The sequence below is a fragment of the Ictidomys tridecemlineatus genome, chromosome 11 (assembly GCF_052094955.1).
Source record: "Ictidomys tridecemlineatus isolate mIctTri1 chromosome 11, mIctTri1.hap1, whole genome shotgun sequence".
NCBI classification, from domain to species: Eukaryota; Metazoa; Chordata; class Mammalia; order Rodentia; family Sciuridae; genus Ictidomys; species Ictidomys tridecemlineatus.
Genome location: NC_135487.1, coordinates 116808163 through 116831828, shown reverse-complemented (window position 1 = coordinate 116831828; position 23666 = coordinate 116808163). Strand labels below are relative to the sequence as shown.

At 40.8% G+C, this 23666-nt stretch overlaps 2 protein-coding genes and 1 pseudogene across 11 annotated transcripts; 2 read left to right on the top strand and 1 right to left on the bottom strand.

The window, feature by feature from the left end:
- Nucleotides 1–202: 202 nt before the first annotated feature.
- Nucleotides 203–19404, bottom strand: Pfdn2 (prefoldin subunit 2). The gene is made up of 4 exons (XM_005341830.4): nt 19273–19404; nt 1293–1381; nt 1057–1180; nt 203–493 (listed from the first exon to the last, which is right to left on the bottom strand). Exons 1-4 carry the CDS (start codon nt 19345–19347, stop codon nt 317–319), a joined length of 465 nt encoding a protein of 154 aa, XP_005341887.1. The 5' UTR covers nt 19348–19404; the 3' UTR covers nt 203–316.
- Nucleotides 12881–15919, top strand: LOC101960168 (RING finger protein 11 pseudogene; annotated as a pseudogene).
- On the top strand, nt 19338–23490 carry Nit1 (nitrilase 1). Of its 10 annotated transcripts, none has more exons than XM_040287296.2 (7): nt 19338–19462; nt 20283–20378; nt 20716–21000; nt 21111–21214; nt 21373–21506; nt 21657–21782; nt 22899–23490. In XM_040287296.2, exons 3-7 carry the CDS (start codon nt 20756–20758, stop codon nt 23163–23165), a joined length of 876 nt encoding a protein of 291 aa, XP_040143230.1. In that variant the 5' UTR covers nt 19338–19462; nt 20283–20378; nt 20716–20755; the 3' UTR covers nt 23166–23490. The 10 variants fall into 10 exon arrangements, with proteins under 10 accessions (XP_040143230.1, XP_021576825.1, XP_077883276.1 ...); XM_021721150.3 differs by having other exon boundaries at nt 19342–19462; nt 20746–21000; XM_078027150.1 differs by having other exon boundaries at nt 19373–19497.
- The last annotated feature ends 176 nt before the right edge of the window (nt 23491–23666 follow it).

Below are 23666 nucleotides of genomic sequence, written 5' to 3'. Positions count from 1 at the left end.
GTCTCTAAATATTTTCTTTTTTTGAAGGGCAGTAAATAAGTAGACACATCTTTATTTGCAAGGGAAAGGACACAGTTTGAGTCTGTTCTGAGGTTGTGAGCCATTAACCCCATGGAAACAAAACCCACCATCATACACTGTCCCGTGCCCTTAAGCAATTTCCACCCCTAATTGGGAGAAAGTTCCAAGCTACAGCTAAGCATTCTGACCAAAACATTTAATTAACAAAAAAATATTACAATAGCAGAGAAAATAATAACAATAAAGAGATCAGAAGTGGGAGTCAGGGTAGAAAAGAATGCAGAGGTCTTGTTCCCTAGGAGACCAACACTCCAGCTGAGCTGGTCTTGGCCCCAGCCCCTTCTGAGTTCTCCTTGGCTGCTGGTTTCTCATCTTCCCCCATAAGACGAATGTTGTGCTTTTCCCGGAATTCATTCAGTTCTTTTCCTTTTGCCTGAAGCTGCTGTGTCAGTGTCTCGATGATTTTCTGTATCTACAGGGCAAGCAACAAGAAGTACATCAGAATTTTAGGTCTCCCTTTGCTATATCTGGAATGAACTATAGTTAAGGGAAGTGAAAGACACTTCTAACCTCATCTTTAACTGAGTATTAATAGTGGAAGCCAGACATTAAAGTGACCCCTTCTCAAACACAGTGGTTTACAGACTTTAATATACAGAAGAATCACCTGACTGCTTATTTTTAAAATGTCACAGCATCCCCTAGGCTCTGATTCAGAGGATCCTGAAAGTTCCATTTTAAACTAGTTGTTCAGATGATTTTGATAAAAGTGTCCATAGAGAAACAATCTTCTAATCCCCCATCCAATTCAACCACATGAAAGAGCCCACGGAAAGGGCAATTGAAGCCAGCAACTCTTCTTGTCTAAGGATTTAGACTTAAGATAAAAGGCATAGCCCAATAAGTAAGCTATTTGTACCATCTTCAATATGAGTTTCTATGCAGACTTTCTGTCACCATATTCCCTAAATCCCTAGGCTCCCTTCTTCTTTACCCCTTTGTTGCCCAACCTACTACATAAGGACTCCTACTAACCTGTTCCTTGTTATTCTCCAAGGCAGGCAGCACCTCTTTGACAGTCCGCTCCACCAGCACTCCTCCAACCATGCGGTAGCACTTACGGGTTTCATCTACCTCTTTCAGTGTATCAATCACTAGGCTGGAAAGAGGATAAGGCAGGACCTCAGAATTCAGACCCACACTACTGCAACCCTCCCTCACATGATGGCCCATTCAATTTTCTATTATTTGCTTCTCCCTGTTTTTTTCACCTGTGCTCATTCAACTCCATCTCCAGCTCAGCTGCTTTGGATGCCAGACCTCTCTGTTCCTGCCGAAGGCGGTTGAAGCCAGCAATCACCTAAGGTGTGAGAGAAAGAGATGAGAGGGGAGACAGTAGAAATGGTAGATAGTAAAAACAGCACATAGGGTGACAGGTTTTACACAGGTGCTATAGTGGATACCTATCTTGGAAAAGGAGTAGAACAAAAGTTTGTAATCTCCTTTAATCTGTCTGGAATTCCATTCCATTATACACTTTCTGAGAGCTGACCATGTGTGAGGTATTTGCTAGGGAACAGATTTGTACTTTGGCTTTTTGTAGTTTTTAGTTTGCAAAAGACATTTATAACATAGGACTGGGGGCTGGGGATGTAGCTCAGTGGTAGAGCACTTGCCTAGGTGACAGAAATAGGGGTGGAGAGGTACTGGAGTACTTTCTGGAAGTCTAGACTTACTTGAAGGTAAAGAAGGCTATCAGAAAGGGCTTTTTTCTTTTTTTTGGTACTGGGGAATGAACTCAGGGGCACTTATTAACCACTGAACCACATCCCCAGGCCCCCCCCCCTTTTAAATTTATTTATTTATTAGGGTTTTTTTTTTTTTTTGGTGGACACTACATCTTTATTTTTTATTTTTATGTGGTGCTGAGGATAGAACCCAGTGCCCCGCACATGCCAGGCAAGCCTGATACCGCTTCAGCCATATCCCCAGCCCCCCCAGCCCCTTTTTGGTATTTTATTTAGAGACAGGGTTTCACCGAGTTGCTTAGAACCTCGCCAAATTGCCGAGGCTGGTTTCAGAACTCACAACCCTCCTACCTCAGCCTCCTGAGCCAGGATTACAGGCACGCAACACCATGCCTATCTGGAAAGGGCCTTTTAATGAGTAGCTCAGGAACTGGGAGCAGTAGCACACACCTGTAATTCCAGCAGCTCAGGAGGCTGAGGCATGAGGACTGCATGTTTGAAGCCAGCCTCAGCAATTTAATGAGACTTTAAGCACCCTAGTGAGACCCTATCTCAAAAAAAAAAGGGAGGGGGGCTGGGAATGTGGCTCAGTGGTTAAGCACTCAGTGGTTTAATCCCTGGTACAAAACAAAGCGTGTGTGTGGGTAGCCTGGGGATGGGGATATGCCTCAGTGGTAGAAGGCATACTTACCAAGGTGCAAGTCCTACTTGGGTACACACAATAGTCCATCCATTGATGTATTTAATAACATATATCCAAAAAGTGGGCCATTTGGTGTTAGGAGAACATCCAGAATCTGATTAAGTCATGGTATCTTCTTAGAGGAAATTTTTCTCTTTCTTTAAGGACTAGTTAAGGAATTCCTCCTCCTTAATTTGGTGGGGTTCTTGTGAGACAATAATCACAGGATTCTTGCCCCTTGCCACACACTAGAGATATCTGAATTCTGAGCAGAGACAAGTACAAAAAGTAACTGAAGCTAAGGGGCCTAAAGGCTCTAGAGAGACGACCCTCCGATCCTATTCCTGGGTTCCCCAACGCTTCCCACAATCTTGAACTTTGGTCAGTATTTAGCCTTTCCTTTTAATGTGTTCAATTCAGTGAGCTACCCTCCATTCTTCAAAAACACTCCTTTAAAACACAAACACAGAATTAGGCCAGAATTCATTTTTGTAGCCTATAAAACTGTTACAGGCTTCCTGAGAATGTCTCAACTGAAACTCAAGGATGAGAAATTGGGACAATGGGATATGGAGATAGCAAAAAAACAAAACAAAACAAACAAACAAAAAAAAAAACCAAGAATTAACATATGTAAATGCCCAGGGAAGTGATTTCTATCTGTTCCTAGTTCCCCCAGAAACTGAATAGAGAAAAAGAAAACAGTGTGAAAATTAGATTGGGTACTAAGACCAACACCACCATCGTTTCCAGTACAGGGGTCTATGACTGTGTCTGGAATGAAATACCAGACGCAAAGTAAGAGATGCAATATGGAAAGACAATGGGAGGAAAAAAGAAGAAAAACATGTGGCTCAGATACAGGTTTTAAGTTCTATCTCTGCCAATCATCACCACCACCACCACCACCACCACCACCACGACCACCTAGTACTGGGAATTAAACCCAGGGGTGCTCTACCACTGAGCTATACCCCAACCCTTTTTATTTTGAGGTAGGGTCTTGTTAAGTTGCTCAGGAGGCCTGGAACTTTAAATACTCCTGCCCCAGTCTCTCAAGTTGCTGGGATTACAAGCATGCACCACCATGCCTAGTTTTGCCTCTGTAAAACATTGGTAAACATTTAATTCTATGATTCCCAGTGTTGACTATGTTAGAACCATCTGGAGAGCATTTTAAAAACATGGAACACTGGAGTTTCAGAACAACCAGTGAGGGTAAAGCCCAAGCCTTAGTATTCTTAGTATTTCCCAAATATTTAATGGGCAACTAGAACTAAGAACCACACTGGATTAACCTCTTTGAGCCTCTATGTTCTTACCTGGAAAATGGTTGTTGAACCATGTAAACTAATAGGTGTGAAAAAGAGTTTTTGTAAGCAATACATTAACTACTATTATGGCTTTCTCACCAAATCCAGAAGTGAATAGATGCCCTTAAACCCATCCATTCAAATCACTGCCAAATCTCTTATATCCATTAAAATCTCCAGTGTCACTGCCATATTTGCCTTTTTTTTTTTTCCCTTTACAGCACTAGGGACTGAACTCAGAGTTGGCTAGCACTGACCTATATCCTCAGCCTTTTTATTTTTTGAGACAGAGTCTCACTAAATTGCTAAGGCTGGCCTTGAACTTGTTGTAGTCTTTCTGCCTCAGCCTGTGGAGTTGCTGGGATTACAGCAGTGTGCCACCACAACTGGCAAACCTTGCCTCTTTACTAGGGTTCCTTATCTCTAACTCTGTATTGTGGTAATTTACATGTACACAATTTTCTATAGGACATGGATTTCTTATTTTTTTAAAGGCTATATAACATTTACATCCAATTGATGTATTTTTAAAGTATATTTTTAGTTGTCAATGGATCTTTATTTTTAATTTGTTTATATATGGTGCTGAGAATCCAACCCAGTGCCTCACACATGCTAGGCAAGCACTCTACCACTGAGTCACAACCCCAGCCCCAATTGATATATTGTTCTTTTTAAAAAATATTATCTTATTTCCTCTTTTTTTTAAAAAATATTTTTTAGTTGTCAATAGACCTTTATTTTATTTATTTATATGGGGTGCTGAAAATCGAACCCAGTGCCTCACACGTGCCAGGCAAGCATTCTACAACTGAGCTACAACCCCAGCCCCTCGATTGATGTATTTTTAAAAACTGGTTTTGAATTCCTGTGTTGAGACATTTAGATTGTTTCTGTTTTTCCTATAATAAATAACACTAGGGTTAAATATCTTTGAACCAACACTACAAAAGTTTTACAGTGATTTTGCTTGAATCACATTCTTAAAAGTGAAATTAATGAGTCAAAAAATTGTTAACATTTTTACAGCTTTAATTTTTAGAAAGGGATCTTTTTTTTTTTAATTTTTAGTTGTAGATGGACACAATATCTTATTTGATTTACTTATTTTTATGTGGTGCTGAGGATCAAATCCAGGGCCTCACACATGCTAGGCAAGTGCTCTACCACTGAGCCACAACCCCAGTCCCGAAAGGGATCTTTTAACTCCAGAAACTTTGGAATCATCCTCAACTCACTATCCACATCCAATTCACCTGTAAATTACATCTATCTGCTAACTACCTCAAACCCATCCTCTTCTATGACACGTGTACTACTACTGTAGCCTCGAGTTCTACACTGTCTCCAGATTTGCTCCCTTCAACATTCTCCACGCTGTGGCAAAATTGACCTAAAATATAAATCTAACTACATTCCTCCTTTGCCTAAAACCTTCAACAGTTTCTGGAGCTAAAGGGATAAAATCCAAACTCCTCAACATGGTGAACAAGCCCCATGAGGACCTGCTTATTACCTCTCCCCATCAGTCCTTCCCTCCCTTAACTAAGCACCATTACTGTCTTAAAGCAGCAGTTTCCCTAATCATTTCCCTTCAGGCATTCATTTAGAATCTTCACCATACCTGTTGTAATTTTCTGAACCTCTCCTTCCTTATTTCTCTGCCTAAGTCTAATTTTCTCTTCAGGTTTCAACTCAAAAATCTCTTAGAAAGCATTTCTGGTCATCCTCATTCCTATGAGAACTTCTTCTATATGCACACATATAAATATATATATACATTCCTTCCTTAAATTTTTGTTAAGAAATCTTCTCTATTTATATTGTTATTTTCCACCATTCCATTGTTTGTTATCTTCTTTGACATTTTCAAATATACAAATGAAACATTTTTAAATACCATCTTTTCTATAGTCCTACAATAATCTACCTTCTGTAGTTTGGACAGAAAAGGAACACCAATCATGTGCCAGATACTATCCTAGACTTTTTTGTCTCATTTAATTCTAAAAACCAAAAACAGGGTTGGAAGTCCAGCTCAATGGCAAAGCACTTGCCTAGCAAACATTAGGCCATGAGTTTGATTCCTAGCATTGTCCCCTCTCCAAATGATTGTTAAGGCATGTGCTTTCAATTTATAAGTCAAGAGACCAAGGCTGATGGGATATGGAGAAGTGGTTAAAACTACACAGTGAACTGCAGAACTGGGAACTTTTACGTAGGTTTGTCTAAGAATCCATTTTTAATTAATATATCATTCCTGGATTGCCATATATTAATCTCTTACAAAATTACTTCCATTTAATTTATGTCCCTTTTTTTTTCTCATTTTTACTTAATACCATATACTTTTTCGTTGTTGTCATTTTGCAACACTGAAGCAGGGTCTTGCTAAGTTGCCAAGGCTGGCCTCAAACTTGTGATACTCCTGCCTCAGCCTTCCAAGTAGTTGGAATTACAGGCATGTGCCAAAACACCCAGCTAATACCATACAGTTTTCATAAATTCAGGAAAAAAACTACAAAATCTACCTTTTCCCCAAAGTGTCCTTAGGTAGTCTTCTTTTTAAAATATTTTTAGTTGTAGATGGACACAATACCTTTATTTAATTTTTTTATGTGGTGCTAGGGATAAACCCAGTGCCACCCCTATGCTAGGCAAGTGCTCTACCACTGAGCCACAACCTCAGCCCCCAGGTTGTCTTTCTTACATGGCATTTCTCTTAATGAGTTCAATGGAAGAACAGGATAAAGAAATTATGACTGAATATATCTGGAAAAGCATTTCCCAGGATTTTGCTCCACTAACCGCTTTTTTTTCAGTGTAGTGCCCCCCTTTTATTACAAATATATCAACTCTCTGTGGAAGAAAACTTTTTAGACCTTACTATGTCAATTAATGGTACTCATACCTTCCTTCCTTCTCTTTATTAAAAAAAAAAAAAAAATTCAGGGGTGAAGGTTGGATTCTGGAGATTTAACCCAGCGGCACTTTACCAATATGCTACATCCCCAATCCTTTTTCTTTTTTATTTTGAGATAGGGTCTCAATAAGTTTCTGAGACTGGCCTTGAACTTGTGATCCTCCTGTTTAGCCTCCAGAGTTGCTAGGATTACTAAAATTACAGGTGTGAGCCATTGCTCCTGACTTCAGTTAGTATTCTTTTTCCATTTTTTTCCCCCTTTAACAGTACTGGGGATTGAACACAGAGGCTCCCACAAATTAAGCAAGTACTCAACCTGAGCTACAGAAGGAGTTTGTAGGTCAGACAGAAAAGCCTCCAAAGTCTAACCGCGAGCAGATTACTTCTTTTCTAAATTTGTTTCTTCACAAATAAAATAGACATTACATCTGTCTCATAGAATGTTGTGAGAATTAAAAATATTATATCAAGGACTTAATATCCAGCATATAACAAATTGTCAACAAATAGCCACTATTATTACTACTATCTCCATTTAAATGTAGCACAATATCTTAAGTTCAGGTTGTTCAAAGCTGAACTGATAACCTTTTGCCCCATTTTAAACTATTTCTCTTCTTGTCTCCCCCATTTCTACTAATGACACCACCCTGTTTTCATCTTTGATCACACCCTTATGCCAGTATTATGGTTTTGATCTGATGTTCCCCCAAATTTCATTGAACATACTGTATAATCCTAAGATCCCTTTCAAAAAATTAAAGCTGTAAAAATGTTAACAATTTTTTGACTCATTAAATATTTCACTTTGGAGAATGTGATTCAAGCAAAATGACTGTAAATTGATTAAACCAGTACCTGTGTGCCCCCAAAGCAGCAGGGTTTAGTGGTGGGGCCTCAGGAGGTGATTAGATCACGAGGGCTCTGACCTTATCAATGGATTACTGATGAATTCACAGCTAAATGGGCTCTTGGGAGGAAGTGGGAACTTTAGGAGGTAGGATATAACTGGAGGCAGCAGGTCACTTGGGGTATGCCCTTGAAAGGTGTATTTTGTCCCTGGTGTGTATGTTTCTCTCTCTGCTTCCCACACACTCCCTGCCATGATGTTCTGCCTTACCACATGTCCAAAACCACAGAGCCAAGTGATCATGGACTAAAACCTTAGATCTGTAAGCCCAAATAAACCTTTCTTCTTTTTAAATTATTTATCTCAGGTATTTTTGCCTCACCAACAGAAAGCCAAGTAACAGTCATAAACTGCCAAACTTATTACACTTACCTTAGCAATTTCACTTAGGCTCTTTGACATCACCCTAGTTTAGACTTCTATTCCAGTCTGAACTACTGCAATAGTCTTCTAAAGGATCTCCTTATTTTTGAACTCTCCAAATCCATTCTACACACCACTAATAATTCAATCTTCCTAACACTTGGATGACATAGAAAAATATTCAAGATGAATCATTAAGCCTAAAACAGATTAGAAAATGGTACATACTGTATAATCCTAATTTTCTAAATAAAATATGTAAATATGTAAAAAACATATGCCCTCCTGTTATGGTTTAAATATGTTTTTACCCCCCAAAACTCATGCTGAACTTTGCCATTGTAGCAGTGTTGGGAGGTGAGAGTTTTAAGATGTGATTGGGTAGTCAAATGAGACTAATGCCTTTCTTGCAAGAACAAGTTAATCTTTTTCATCTTTTATAATAACCTGACAGCAGGTTATGTGGGAGACCAACCTTACACGTGACTGAGTCACACTCCCCGGCTGGGTGCTGAGGCGCTCAGTCTCAGAAATGTGGCAGAGCTTTCCCCATCCTTCTTGGGTCAGAGGATCGTGTCTTGTGCATGGGTGTGTCTTGCTACAGCCCCATGGGTGAAGCTATGCTCACCTGTTCCTTTGTAATTTAACCCCTTGCCATGTTTAGGATAGAATCTTCCATGGAAGTGCCTTGTGTGTGTCCCCTTCTCTTACTGCCATTGGGTGTGGCCTACCCAGGTGTCAGTCAACCTGCTGACAGTGGACATCATGAAGATAGACTCAGCCCCCTGAAACCTGACCCCTTGCCTCATTTGAATAGCTTCTCCTCAATAAAAGGGGTCAGCGCATGCTCTTGCTCTTTCTGTGGACCCTAAAGGTCAGAGGAGCCATCACAGTGATCCCAAAGAAAAAGGTATTTATTTATGTCTCTTGTGTGGTTATTTCATGCAGCCCAGTTAGCCCAGTTCTACTGGAGTGGCCCCTGAGCCTTTTAGTCTTGAGAACAGAAACCAGGCAGGTTATTATAAAATCAGGCTGCCCTCACGATTTCTCTTTTCACGCTTCCCTTTCCTGTCACCATCCACCCTGTTATGACACCCTTACCAAATGACTCTACTATCAGTTTGGATAAGTCCAAACTTAAGCCAAAATAAATCTCTTTCTTTTATAAATTACTCAGTATCAAGTATTCTGTTATAGCAACAGAAAACACAGTGAGACTAAAATGGCACAGAGACAGGGGGTACTGTAATAATAATACCTAAAAATGTTGAAGTGGCTTTGAAACTAGGGAATAGCTGGTTGTGCTGGGGATTGAACCAGTGCCTGTGTGCACATTAGGCAAGCACTCTACCAAGTGGGCTATATCCCCAGACCCCAAAGCTAGAAGTTTTAAAGTGAATGTTACATGGAAAAAGCCTGAATATCAAACACCAGAGTATTAAGGGCAATTCTGGTGGGGTTAAGAAGACAAGATGCATAGAGAAACCTGGACAACTTAAAGACTACTTAAGTAATTGTGTCCAGAATACTGGTAGAAATATAGACAGCAAAGCCCATTCTGATACAGTCCCAGAGAGAAATGAGGAATATCCTACTAGGAACTGGAATAAGGGCCAACCTTATTATAAAGTAGCAAAGAACTTGGCTGCAATGTATCCATGCCCTAGGACTTGCTGGAAAATAAAACTTAATCATGATGAACTAGGATACCTGAATAAATAGCTAAGCAGCAAAACATTCAGACTGTTACATAGCTACTTTTTAAAAAAAATTTGTAGTTGGACACAATACCTTTATTTTATTTATTTTTATGTAGTCCTGAGGAACCCAGTGCCTCACATGTGCTAGGCAAGAGCTCTACCACTCAGCCATAACCCCAGCCCCTACATAGCTACTTTTAACTGCATGCAGAGGTGTGAGAGGAAAGTAATAACCTACAGGCAGAATTATAATTAAAGGGGAAGCACAGTGTAAACATTTAGAAAACTCAGCCTGGCTATGCACAGAGTGAAAAAAAAAAAAAAACATGCAGGGGGTGGGGTTGTGGCTCAGCAGTAGAGCGCTTGCCTAACATGTGTGAGGCCCTGGGTTCAATCCTCAGCACCACATAAAAATAAGTAAATAAAAATAAAGGTATTGTGTCCAACTTAAAAAAAAAAGATTAAAAAAACAAACAAACAACAACAACAAAAAACATGCAAAAGTGTGGCCACTCAACCAGTGTGGTGGCACACACCTATAATCCCTGCACTCAGAAAGTGGAGGCAGGAGGATGATGAGTTCAAAGCCAGCCTCAGAAATTTAGTGAGGCACTAAGCAACTCAGTGACACCCTGTCTCTAATAAAATTCAAAATAGGGCTAGGAATGTGGCTTAGTGGCCGAGTGCCTCTGAGTTCAATCCCAGGTACCCCCTCCCCCACAAAAGTGTGCCCACTCAATCAGTTGCTAAAGAAATTAGCACACCTAGAAGACAGCCAGATGGTGTTCATCAGACAATGGCAATAAGGCTCTGAAGGCATTTCAGAGGTCTCCCCTGACAGGCTCAGAATGTTAGGGTCCTGAAAGAGAAAGTTTGAGATCACTGCCCTGTACTACTACCTCAGGCCTCTGCTCTCCACATCCCAGCATGCTTCAACCCTGGCTCAAGAAGCTTCAGGTGCAGTTTGTACTACATCTCCAGAGGGCAGATGCGGTAGGCCTTGGCAGCACTCGTGTTATAGTATTAACTCTGTATGTATGTAGAATGAAAGAGCTGTGGAAGCATGGGCTTCTTCCACCTAATTTCAAAGGGCGCAGTGGACAGTCAGGGGTGCCCCAACAGAAACCCGCTTCAAGGGCAGAGTTGCCAGAGAAAAACTTATTGGGTACTGCTTAGTGAAGTTGTGGAAGCAGCCAGGACCCCGAAACAGTCAATGTGCACAGTCCGCCTGGGAAAACTGCAGACACCAACGAGCAACTCCAACCCAAGAAAGCTGAACCATGGACAAGTAAGTCATGGAGGCAAAGCTTCCTGACACTTTTTAAAGAAGTTGAAAAAATATTATGGAATTTTAAAGACTTAATGTCTGTCCTCTTGGATTTCTGATTTGCTTGAGGCCTGCTACCCCTTCCTTCTGGCCTATTTCTCCCTTTTGGAATGGGAACATCTACCCTATACCTGTCTTACCATCGTATTTTGGAAGTAAACAGCTTGTTTTCATTTCATAGGTTTTCAAATGAAATTCTGAACTTTTGAGTTGGTGATGGAACAAGTTAAGACCATTGGAATAGAAAAACTGCATTTTAATTTTTATTGAAGGTACTAGAGAGTAAATCCAAAACTGTTTCACCACTGAGCTATATCCCCAACCTTTTTTAATTTTTAGTTTGAGATTTTGCTAAGTTGCTAAAGCTGGTCTCCAATGGTGATCCTCCTGCCTCAACTTCCAGAGCTGCTGGAATTATAGGTGTGTTGTAAAGAAAGTTCACACACATACATATAGATCAGGAGGCTGAGGCAGGAAGATCAGAAGTCAGAGTCTAGTCTGTGCACATTAGTGAGACATTGTCTCAATATAAAATATAAAAAGGGCTGAGGGTTTAGCTAATAGTAAAGCTGCCACAGGTTCAATCCCCCAATACATCCCCCAACCAAAAACATACACAAAAGCAGTCATGAATTTCAGGAAGCCAGGGGTAGAATGCTATGTTTTGTTTTATACAACTGGGGAATTTCCAAACACACACACAAAAGCAGTCATGAATTTCAGGGAGCCAAGGGTGAAATGCTATAGTTTGAATATGGCTTGTCCCCTCTGAAACTCATGTGAATGCAGAGGTACTCAACCTCTGAGCCACATCCCCAGCCCTGTTTTGTTTTATTTAGAGACAGGGTCTGACTGAATTGCTCAAACTTGTGATCCTTCTGTGACAGAGTTTTTAAAAGGTAACCAGTGGGGCACGGTAGCACACACCTGTAATCCCAGTGACTCAGGAGGATGAGACACATTCAAGGCCAGCCTCAACAACTTGGCAAGGTCCTAAGCAACTCACCAATACCCTATCTCAAATAAGAAGTAAAAAGGGCTGGGAATGTGGATCAGTGGTAAAGTGCCCCTAGGAAGCGTAAATTAAAAAATAAAAGGTATCTAGATCATTATACCTTTCTTGTAGGAATGGATTATGACAGCTGGTTGTAATATAGTAAAGACTATCCTTCCTTCTATCTCCTTTCTGCAAGTGCTCACTTGCCCTTTAACCTTCTGTCATAATACACATACCAGATGCACTGCTGTAGCCATGAAACTCCAAAATAAATCTCTTTTCTTTATAAATTACCCAATCTCTGGTTTTGTTGTGATAATAAAAAATGGACTAAGACACGCCCCTTTTAGTCCACACACATATATACAAAAGCACAAAGGAAGTGGGCAAACCTCTCAAAGCATATACTCCAAAATGGTAAGATAGTTACTTCTGGATAATAGGATTATGGGTAATTTGTTTCTTAGTATGTACCTTTTCCAGTGTTTTCTACAATAAAAATGTTTTGTTTTATACAACTGAGGAAAATTGATATTACAATGTAAATCCTTCTCTGACTCCCTCATTGCTTACATTAAAAATGCCTCAAATTTGTTACCATGCAGAAATGACCTCTATGGCCTCATTTAACTTGCTTTAAAAGCATCTTCATGGGGCTGGGGATGTGGCTCAAGCGGTAGCGCGCTCGCCTAGCATGCGTGCTGCCCGGGTTCGATCCTCAGCAGCACCACATACCAACAAAGATGTTGTGTCCACCAAGAACTAAGAAAAAGTAAATAAATGTTAAAAAAAATTCTCTCTCTCTCTGTCCCCCTCTGTCTCTCACTCTCTCTAAAAAAAAAAAAAAAAAAAAAAAAAAAAAAAAAAAAAAAAAGCATCTTCATAACATACTAAATGACCTAGCTAGCTAGTCACTAAATTTCATATCAATGTGTGCTTTCTTCAGTTCTCCTCTTCCTACTACATTCTCTATTTCATCATCACCTGTTCAAATCCATCAATCCAGCTGGGTGGTGGCACATGCCCACAATCTCAACAGTACGATCACAAGTTCAAAGCCAGCCTCAGCAACTTAGCAAGACACTGTATCTACATAAAATACAAAAAAGGCCTGGGGATGTCGCTAAGTGATTAGTGCCCCTGGATTCAATCCCTGGTACCAAAATAAATAAATAAATAAAATCCACCAATTCTTCAGAGATCAGCTGAAATAGCTCTAATAGAATCATGGTTTAAGTGGGAGAGATATATGTGTGTGTGTGTATATACATATATATACACTCTCAAGCCTCTCAAAAGTCCTAGTCTTGGAGAAGACCATCAGAACGATGCAGAGATCACACGACCCAGCCCTGGAAGATGGGGAACTGCCTCAAATCCCCCACCTCGGATGACATCTCCCTGCTTCACAAGTCTCAGTCCGACCGGGCTAGCTTTGGCGAGGGGATGGAGCCAGATCAGGAGCCGCTGCCACCATATCAGGAACAAGTTCCAGTTCCAGTTTATCATCCAACACCTAGCCAAACTCAGCTACCAACTCAGCTGACTGAAGAGGAACAAATTAGGATAGCTCAAAGAATAGGCCTTAATCAGCATCTGCCTAAAGGAGTTTATGACCCTGGAAGAGATGGATCCGAAAAAAAAGATCCGGGAGTGTGTGATCTGTATGATGGACTTTGTTTATGGGGACCCAATTCGATTTCTGCCGTGCATGCACATCTATCACCTGGACTGTATAGATGACTGGTTGATGAGACCCTTCACATGCCCCTCCTGCATGGAGCCAGTTGATGTAGCACTGCTCTCATCCTATGAGACTAATTGAGCCAGGGTCTCTCGTCTGACTTCAAGTGAACCATCATTTTTGGTGGTTTTGATCTTTCGTCACTGAGCCCAAAGAGCCAGGGATTAGGAATTAAGATCATGCACAAAAAGTTTACTAAAAATTCCTGGATGGCTGCAAATGTTGAGGAAAGTATGTGATATTTTAGCAACTTAGGGGGGGAAAGTAAGATGGTATTTTTATGTAAAGCCTTGACCCAATGTTTAAGAATATAATTGTATTTAGACCTTGTTATTGCTCCAGTACATAGGAATTGTGTAAAGTGTTAAAGCAACTGTATATGTTTAAATTGTGTGTGTTGAAGATTAGGAAAAAAAAGATAGTGGTTATTTTTCCTAAATGAAATAACTTTCTTCTCTCCACCAATTTTTTTTTCTGAAGTTAATGGCATTTGGGTCAAGGTTTTATTAAAAGCTACATTTTATAACACTGGCACAAAAAAAAAGTAGTTTTAAGCTTGTTTGCACAGTTCTTTTTTTCCTTTGGAAATGGAATTCATTGCCTTAGGTCTTTTTAAATAGTGTATTATCGTTGGGGCTGGCTCTACGCTTGAAAACCAGTTTATTTATAACCTGTTGTAAGTGCTATATTCTCTTTGCAGTTAGGAAATGCAGAATTTTAAGTGATCTCCTAGCTTATAAGCAAACTGAGATGTACTATCCCTTTTCTATATAAAAATGAGTTAATGTGTCAATAAATCAACTCAGCAAGGTGGGTTTAATATTACCCTTTCTTATGTGTTTTATCTAATTCTTTTGGTTGTTAATATGGTGATAAATGAAAGTCAAGGTGAATTTTAAATATTAAGATTTCCGATTTATTGAGCTTGAATTATGCCACCATGCTTATGTAAAAATGAAAGTGGCACCATGGTAAAACTTAATGAGAAGTAGTTTCTCAGTTGTAATAATTTTGATTTCTCTTTCTTGTGATCTCTCCTTCCCTGTTGTCTTGAACCATAGCAAAAGGATACTGCATCTCTCATTACTATAGTGATGAGGTTATTGAAGTTATATAAACACATCTCAGTCTATGTTTCTTTGAAAGGTATCCGTTAAGTCCTGCTAGGTGATTGACAAGACTAAGTAGGGAGAATAAAGGTAAATGTGATTCATGTTTTGCACACAAATGCAGAATTTTATAACCACATGACTTCATAGTTGTGATCTCAAAAAAGGAATTTCTCCTTTAATTTTTCTTGCAGTTAATGTAAGAATACTCTAAATCTCTAGGCTTCTGAAGTGTTACAGGTAGAGATGGTCTAGTAAAGATGTAGTAGTAATGTTTATCCATTTAGCTTGTGTTTATTTTTCCTTATGTACTCAAGGTGACTTATTTGTTCAGCTCAGTGATATTACAGCTAAAAAACATTCATTAGCAAAAGGAGAAGCAGTCTACACTTAACAGAGGAATCAGAAATGTTTCTTATTTTTGTTGAGTTGAATGTTTGTCTCTAACACTTTTCTACATACAAAACATAACTTCCTTAAAGATTCTTCATAATTGTATTATAGAAGAATTTAGTATGTCATAAATAGTTAATTTGACATTCAACTGTAGTAGCCATATGTTGTTTGATTTCCTTATGAGCACCAAGATGGAAACACTCAAATGAATTTGAGAAAAATTGGAAGAAATTAGATTATCGGGTTCTGTTAAATTGTTAATGTATCTTGCTTAAATTTTTGTTCATTAATTTATATCCATCTGATTATATAAAGTAAATTTGGAGGAAACAGCTGAAGTTGTACAGTATTTTCAGTGATAATTACTTTTTGTTCTTATGTTTCTACTTAAAACATGATGTCTATATTATCCAGTATTCTAGTCAGACCTTCTTTTCTAGATTGTCAGAATTGCTAAATGAACTTTTTTTTTTAAACCAGTTTCCATGTTGATTTTAGTCTTTCTTTATTATAAGGCTTCTTTCACAGAAGTTTGGTAATATTGAAGGCACTGGTATTGAACAGAATGATTTTGGGGGCACTTTGTATTCTTTGACTTTGTTTTCCACATACCATGTTAAAATCCATCAATTTTGGCTTTTACTGAGTTGTTAAATAAAGTTATAATACAGCTATAAAAAAAAAAAGTCATAGTCTTCCAATTACTAACCTTGGGTAAGTTAAACAAAGCCTCTAAAATTCAAGTCTTACTTCAGATGGCATTAATAAATAAGAGAAGAAAAAACAAGTGAAGTGCCTTGCATAATGTGTTACTTTACTCCACCTTCTTTGTATGGGATATGTGTCTCAAATTTGCAGCACTGATAAAAAAATATAAACATTTTCACTCAGTGTTCTCTCCAGAACACAAAGGCTAGAGAAATATCCTCAGAACTCCATTATCACTTTTCATCAATCTCCTTTGAAAAGCTTTTCCACTATCCCTTAAATAACCATTCAACCTTGTTCTACTTCTTTTTTCACAGAAAATGATGGTTTTCAATTATAACTGTTACAGTTTAGATATTAGATGTCCCTCAAAAGCTCATGTGAGACAATGCAAAAAGCTTCTAAAGGTGAAATGATTGGGTTATGAGAGCTTTAACCCAATTAGTGAATTAATTCCCTCCTAGTGATTAACTGAGTTGTAACTGAAGGTAGGTAGAGTGTATATGGAAGACGTGGATCCCTAGGGGAGTGAGTATCTTTGGGGTATATATATTTTGTATCTGGCAAATGGCACTTTCTGCTTTCTGGTAATGTGTTGAGCCACTTCACTTCACACACTCTTTGGCCATGATGTGCAGCATCACCTTGAGCCCTAAGGAATGCAGACAGCTGTTTATAAACTGAGACCTTTGAAACCATGAGCCCCCAAATAAACTTTCCCTCCTTTAAAATTGTTCTTGTCCTTTCTTTTTAGTCACAACAGCAAAAAAGCTGACTAAAACAACCACCATATAAACTCAATCCCTCATCATAACTACAACTTTCTGTTAGTCAAAATGTATACATCCAACTGTCTACTTGAATGATGAAGCACACCTGTAATCCCAAAGACTGTGGAGGCTGAGGCAGGAGGATTAGAAGTTCAAGACCAGTCTCAGCAACTCAGAGGTCCTAGGCAAGTTAGCAAAACCCTGTCTCAAAAAATAAAAAGCTGGCTGGGGTTGTGGCTCAGTGGTAGAGTGCTCGCCTAGTACACATGAGGCACTGGGTTCAATCTTCAGCACCACATAAAAATAAAATAAAGATATTGTGTGTCCACCTACAACTAGAAAATAAATATTAAAAATAAATAAATAAATAAGCAAGCTGGGGAAGTAGCTCAGTGAACCCGAGTTCAATATCCAGTACAAAACAAAACAAAACAAACAAAAATAAATAAATAAAATAAAATACAAACTAGGGCTGGGGATGTGGCTGAGGTCGAGTGCTGCTGAGTTCAATCCGTGGTACACCTTCCCAACACCCCACTCCCAGCCTAAAAAAAAAGACCTAAAACAAATGTGACTTTCTCCCCAAACCTGCTCATTTTCCTTTGGTATCATTACCCACCAAAGACAGAAATTTAAGAGACATTCTATATTTCCTCTTTTATCCCTTTTTCTCCATATTCAAGTCTTGCAGCATCTGCATTCCAAACATGCCCGGCAGTTTCATGCTTCTGTGCTTTTGAACACTATTTAGAAAATCTTTCACTTCTTTCTTTGCTTAACTTTTCTCAGCATTTAGAATTAAGCTGAAGAAATTTCTTCTCTAAAAAACAAAGCTAACATTTATTAAACACACACTGTACTTTAATCACTGTGCAAAAACTACATGAATTGTGTTGCCAAATTATCTAAATACACTGATAAGGAGAGTACTGTTAAATTTTTAGAAATAAAGGGGCTGGGGATGTGGCTCAGGCGGTAGCGCGCTCGCCTAGCATGCGTGCGGCCCGGGTTCGATCCTCAGCAGCACCACATACCAACAAAGATGTTGTGTCCACCAAGAACTAAGGAAAAATAAATAAATGTTAAAATTCTCTCTCTCTCTCTGTCCCCCTCTCTCTCACTCTCTCTTTAAAAAAAAAAAAAAAAAAAAAGAAAGAAGGCTGAGAAATAACTCATGGGAGTTGGTATATAAATATTAAATAATAAAAATAGAATTCAAATCAAGGTCTATCTGCCCCCCAGTTTAAAGAATGCTCTTATATATCCACTATACCATAGCTTCTTTTTTTTCTACCCACCTACCAAAATCTCATAACCTTGATCAGTTAGGAGTATTTTTTCTAGCTGTTATAAAAAGGCAAGACTTTAGGCACAACACATAAATTCTTATTGTTTGGCTTATCTTTTCTCAAGTCTGTGAGCAACTTAAAGACAAGGTGTGTTTCACTCACCTGTTTCCCTGTAGCCACTGGTGCCTAGGAAATGGTAGGCCCTCAAAAAGTACTAGGTTCCTCCTCACAGCAAATCCCACAGCACTTTATACTTCTCTTGGAATACTTATCTTCCACCTCATATTCCCTCATATTCACATTTTGCACGTCTTATTTACTCCACCAGAGTAGTCTTTGGTAAGGGCAGTTTTAAAAATCTTTACGGAAATATATTTGCCTTTATTAATTGTTCAACAAAATGCCAATAAATAACCCTTTAATTAAAATAAATGTCATTTAGCTGTTTTCATTTTTTAAAATATTTTATAGTAGATGAACACAATACCTTATTATTTTTAATTTTTATGTGGCCCTAAGGATCAAACCGAAGGCCTCACACCAGTTAGACAAGAGCTCTACCAACTAAGCCACAACCCCAGCTCTGTTTTCATTTTTATTGTGTAGATTTCTTCCCACTCCGATTAAACACTAGCCCCACTATTGGCAAACCACGAGCCACAAAGGACTTTCTGATTAATTTACCAGTTCCTACGTTAGGAACTATGGAAAAATTCAGTAGATTAAAAAAAAAAAGATTTCTGACGTCTAAAGAAAGTCAATTTAGTACTTGACTCCCAAACCAAAACAGTATAGAATACTAGACTGTTCGAGTATGTTAGTCACGTGGCGCTGCGGATTGCCGGCGGTTGTCAACGTGGGTCAACGTGGTTTCAGTGTCATGTAAAAGACTACACAATTAGTCCGTTGATTAACCCTACGAAATTCATTAGGAGCTGCCAAGTCCAACTATATCCTATTTAAGGTGCTTAGGAGAGGCATGAAAAACGACAATCTATCTACCCCTAAACCTGGCATCCTCCCAGATCCTGTATCTCCGGGCTTTCTCCTCTCCCAGACTCATCCAGCACCCCCAGGGGGAGTGGCTCTCACCTACCCACCCGCCTACTCTCTCCCCAGAGATTCGGCTAGCTTCTCCGAGGACCCTCCCCTCTCTGGGTGGTCACGCAAATGTGGGACTAGCATAAAGGCTAGCACATGCCACAGACCCCCCTCTCGCTCATCGACTCGAGATTCGGCCAGGTACCCTCTTTTGCGCTCTCGGCCCCTCACCTGCTCGGCCGACACCGCCCCCTTCCCCGCGCCGCTCCCGCTGCTCTTGCCGGCGCGACCGCTACTCTCCGCCATCTTCGTAGCCTACTGGGTTTCCGGCTTGCGCAGCTCAGCCCACGCCTTGCGTCACGTCCGGTCTAGGAGTTACCGCCCACTCCTCCGGTGCTGCTGGCTGCAAGACGTTCTTCGGGTCCGCTCCTGCGTGGTTTTGGCTCTACCCTTCATGTAGGACTTACTCCCAGTGCCGACCGCTGCAGTGAATTCCACCTGCGGTGCTTTAACTTGTGCAACCGAGATTTCTGCCCCAAGGAGAGGCTGGGAAGGACGCGCTAACTGGAGGGTGGGGGTGCGAGTCGGGGAATCTGATCCTCTGCCCCTTGCCTACCTCCGGGTGGGCAGCGGGGCGCGGGGGTTGGGGGAGGACTAAGGAGGGTGAACTTCCCTTCAGAGGTTCCGGGTGAATGTGCTTTGAGACAGTAAAGCTGTGCATAGTCGAGAACAGAGGTTTGGGAAAACTACAAAAGTTTCCCTTAGATGACATTTTTCTTTGGAGGGGGGCGGTAACTGGGGATTGAACTCAGGGTCTTACTGAGTTCCTTAGCGCCATGCTTTTTTTTTTTTTTTTGTGCTGAGGCTGGCTTTGAATTCGTGATCCTCTTGCCTCAGCCTCCCCAGCCTCTGGGGATTACAGGCCTGCATCCGGCTCTGAGTTGACTTTTGATCTGCGGAAACGTTTGGCAGAGGAAAAGGGCTTCAGTTTTACGTGAGATCACTGGAAGTTGAGTTATTCAAGCGCCATCAAAGAACCCTACTCGATCTTCCCACTTTATGAACTCTTTCCATAGCCCGTAATTACTTATAGTAAAAAGAGTTTTTGAAGACATGGGTGATTTTTTTAGTGGCAGGGCCCTGATTCACCTTAACAGTATGAAGGGTAGACACCAGAGATTCCTAGAAATGTATTGCATGAATAAGGGTTGGTGTCCTGATTTTTCACCTTCCTCTCTCAGGCTGGGCTTCATCACCATACGTCCTTACCAGCTCCTGTCCCTTCTGCGTCCCGGACTTTGGATATCTCAACTCTCAGGACTTTGTGCCCAGCCCAGGTAACATGTTTTATTGTATCCTTACTGCCCGGCACAAAGTAGATGCTCACATTCAGTTTGTTAACTGAATGGTGGGGAGCAGAGGTGTCAAGACATCCAAAGCACATTCAACTGGGGAGCTCCCTTATCCCTGGGTTAGTATGCCCTATAAGAGCAGAATCAAAACGAAGTCAGGCCTGTTAGGGTGATGCACATCTGTAACAGCAGTGCTTGGGAGGCTGAGGATGTGGCTGAGTGGTTAAGTGACCCTTGGTTCAATCCTTGGTACCAAAAAAAGAAAAAAGGCTTTCCTGCCTCCCCACATAAGTCATTAAACTTTGAGTTTCCCCCCTGCTAGGAAATCTGATCCTGTCTGTGCCATTCACAGACCCAGGCCCATGGCCAACTCCTCTTCTTCCTGGGAATTGCCCCTGGTGGCTGTGTGCCAGGTAACATCTACACCAGACAAGCAACAGAACTTCAAAACATGTGCTGAGCTGGTTCGAGAAGCTGCCAGACTGGGTGCTTGTTTGGCTTTCCTGCCTGAGGCATTTGATTACATTGCTCGAGACCCTGCAGAGTCCCTAAGCCTGTCTGAGCCTTTGAGTGGGAACCTTCTTGGAGAATACACCCAGCTTGCCAGGTATCGGGAAGGGGGGAGGGAGAGGTAGAATCTTCAGTAGACAGTGTTCTTGGATTGCCAGTTGTGAGAGTAGGGCCTTGAGAAGAGTTGTCAGTCTCCCCTCCCCCCAGGGAATGTGGAATCTGGCTGTCCTTGGGTGGTTTCCATGAGCGTGGCCAAGACTGGGAGCAGACTCAGAAAATCTACAATTGTCATGTACTTCTGAACAGCAAGGGTGAGATCTCATAAACCTTTAGCCTGCCTCTTCCCAGGCTCTTCTATCTAAACCCAGATTCTTCAGATTTGTTTTGTACTATCTCCTCCTTGAGAAGAGCAGCTAACTTGGTCTTCTAGAGGACCAGCACTAAGAATTTCTTCTCCCTCTTACTCTAGGATCAATAGTGGCCACCTATAGGAAGACACATCTGTGTGATATAGAGATTCCAGGGCAGGAGCCTATGCGGGAAAGCAATTCTACCTTGCCTGGGTCCAGTCTTGAGTCACCTGTCAGCACACCAGCAGGCAAGGTAAGAGATGGAAGTGGAAGGAGAAAAAGGGAATAGGAATGCATTGAAGTAGTAATGGCATATAGAAACCCCTGAGGAGTGGGGTAATGGAGGTACTACACGCTATGACAAAAAGGACAAGGAACCTAAGTATTCTCTTTTTCATTTCAGATTGGTCTAGCTGTCTGCTATGACATACGGTTCCCAGAACTCTCTCTGGCATTGGCTCAAGCTGGAGCAGAAATACTCACCTACCCTTCAGCTTTTGGATCTGTTACAGGCCCTGCTCACTGGGAGGTAAGAGGACACCTCTTCAAAACTTTAGGGTTTTTTTGTTTGTTTGTTTTTAGTACCAGGGATTGAACCCACAGGTGCTTAACCACTCTGCCACATCCCCAGCCCTTTTTATTTTTTTAAGACAGTACAACTGGGGCTGAGGATGTGGCTCAAGTGGTAGTGCGCTCTCCTGGCATACGTGCGGCCCAGGTTCGATCCTCAGCACCACATACAAAAAAGATGTTGTGTCCCCCGAAAAACTGAAAAATAAATATTAAAAAAAAAAAAAAAAAAAAAGACAGTACTGGGGCTGGGGATGTGGCTCAAGTGGTAGCGTGCTCGCCTGGCATGCGTGCCGCCCGGGTTCGATCCTCAGCACCACATACAAAGATGTTGTGTCCGCCAATAACTAAAAAATAAATATTAAAATTCTCTCTCTCTCTCCCCCCCTCCCTCCCTTTCTCACTCTCTTTAAAAAAAAAAAAAAAAAAAACAGTACAACTAAGTTGCTGAGACTGGCTTCAAACCTGCAGTGATCTGCCTCAGTCTTCTGAGTTGCTGGGGTTACAGGCATGCACCATTGTCTTGCTAAGTTGACTAGGGCCTTACTAATTTGCTGAGTTTTGAACTTGGGATACTCCTGCTTCAGCCTCCCAAATCCCTGGGATTACAGGTTTGCATCACCACACATGGCAAGGGCCTTCTTTTAACCTCATTCTCCTTTAGCCTAACTAGTTGAAAGATTTTTCTTCCCATTCCCACTTAGTGGGAAAATTCATTTTTTAGATAGTTCCCTTTCACATTATCATACAGTTAATTTGGTATTGGTAAATCATTGCTAATTAATTATCAGAATGGTTACAATGTGCACAGCCAGTAACACTTGCCTGTAATCCTAACTACTTAGGAGGCTAAGGCAGGAGGATTGCAAGTCTGAGGCCAGTCTCTGCAACTTACAAAACAGGATCCCATCTCAAAATTTTAAAAGGCTGGGGATGTACTCAGTGGTAAAGAATCCAGGGTTCAATCCCCAATACCAAAATAAAATGGTTTAATGAGTAGATCAGCCTGTAACATTCATTTCCTATCACTTCTCTAGTAGCTGCTACATGTACTTAACACATATCTCATCCTCAGGTATTGCTTCGGGCCCGTGCCATTGAAACTCAGTGCTACGTTGTAGCAGCTGCACAGTGTGGACGCCACCATGAGAAAAGAGCAAGTTATGGCCACAGCATGGTGGTAGACCCCTGGGGAACAGTGGTGGCCCGTTGCTCTGAAGGGCCAGGACTCTGCCTTGCCCGAATTGACCTCAACTTTCTGCAAAAGTTGCGCCAGCATCTGCCTGTGTTCCAGCATCGTAGGCCTGACCTCTATGGCAATTTGGGTCACCCACAGTCTTAAGTTTTGACTTTCACGAATTCAGACAGCAGATACATACACACACACACACACACACACACACACACACACCCCACCGCATTGTGAGGTGATGCTACTGTGATTTGTAAGGAGGATCCAAGCACAGCTTCCTTCACTTGGAGAACCTTGATTCTCAATAGAACACAGAATCAAATTCTTGGTAAAGAAGAAACTTTCACCTGAGCTGAGATTTCATTTTCAGAAAAATGGAATTTTATATAGTCACTGTTTATTTCATGAAAACTGAAATTATGCTGAGGACTGAGCAGCACTGGCATTGAAAAAATAATAATCATCATAAAGTCTGTGTCTGGACATCTCCTTTAGGAGCTAGAAGGAGAGGTGGTATTGTACCTACTGGATTAGGCTTGAGTTCTGGACCTCCTGGCTCATTCAGCTTGCCTCCCTACCTAAAAAAGTGCAACACTCAGTGCATATCCCAGTCCCATTCTCCCAAGCATGGGAGTGGGAGAAAGGGTAGAG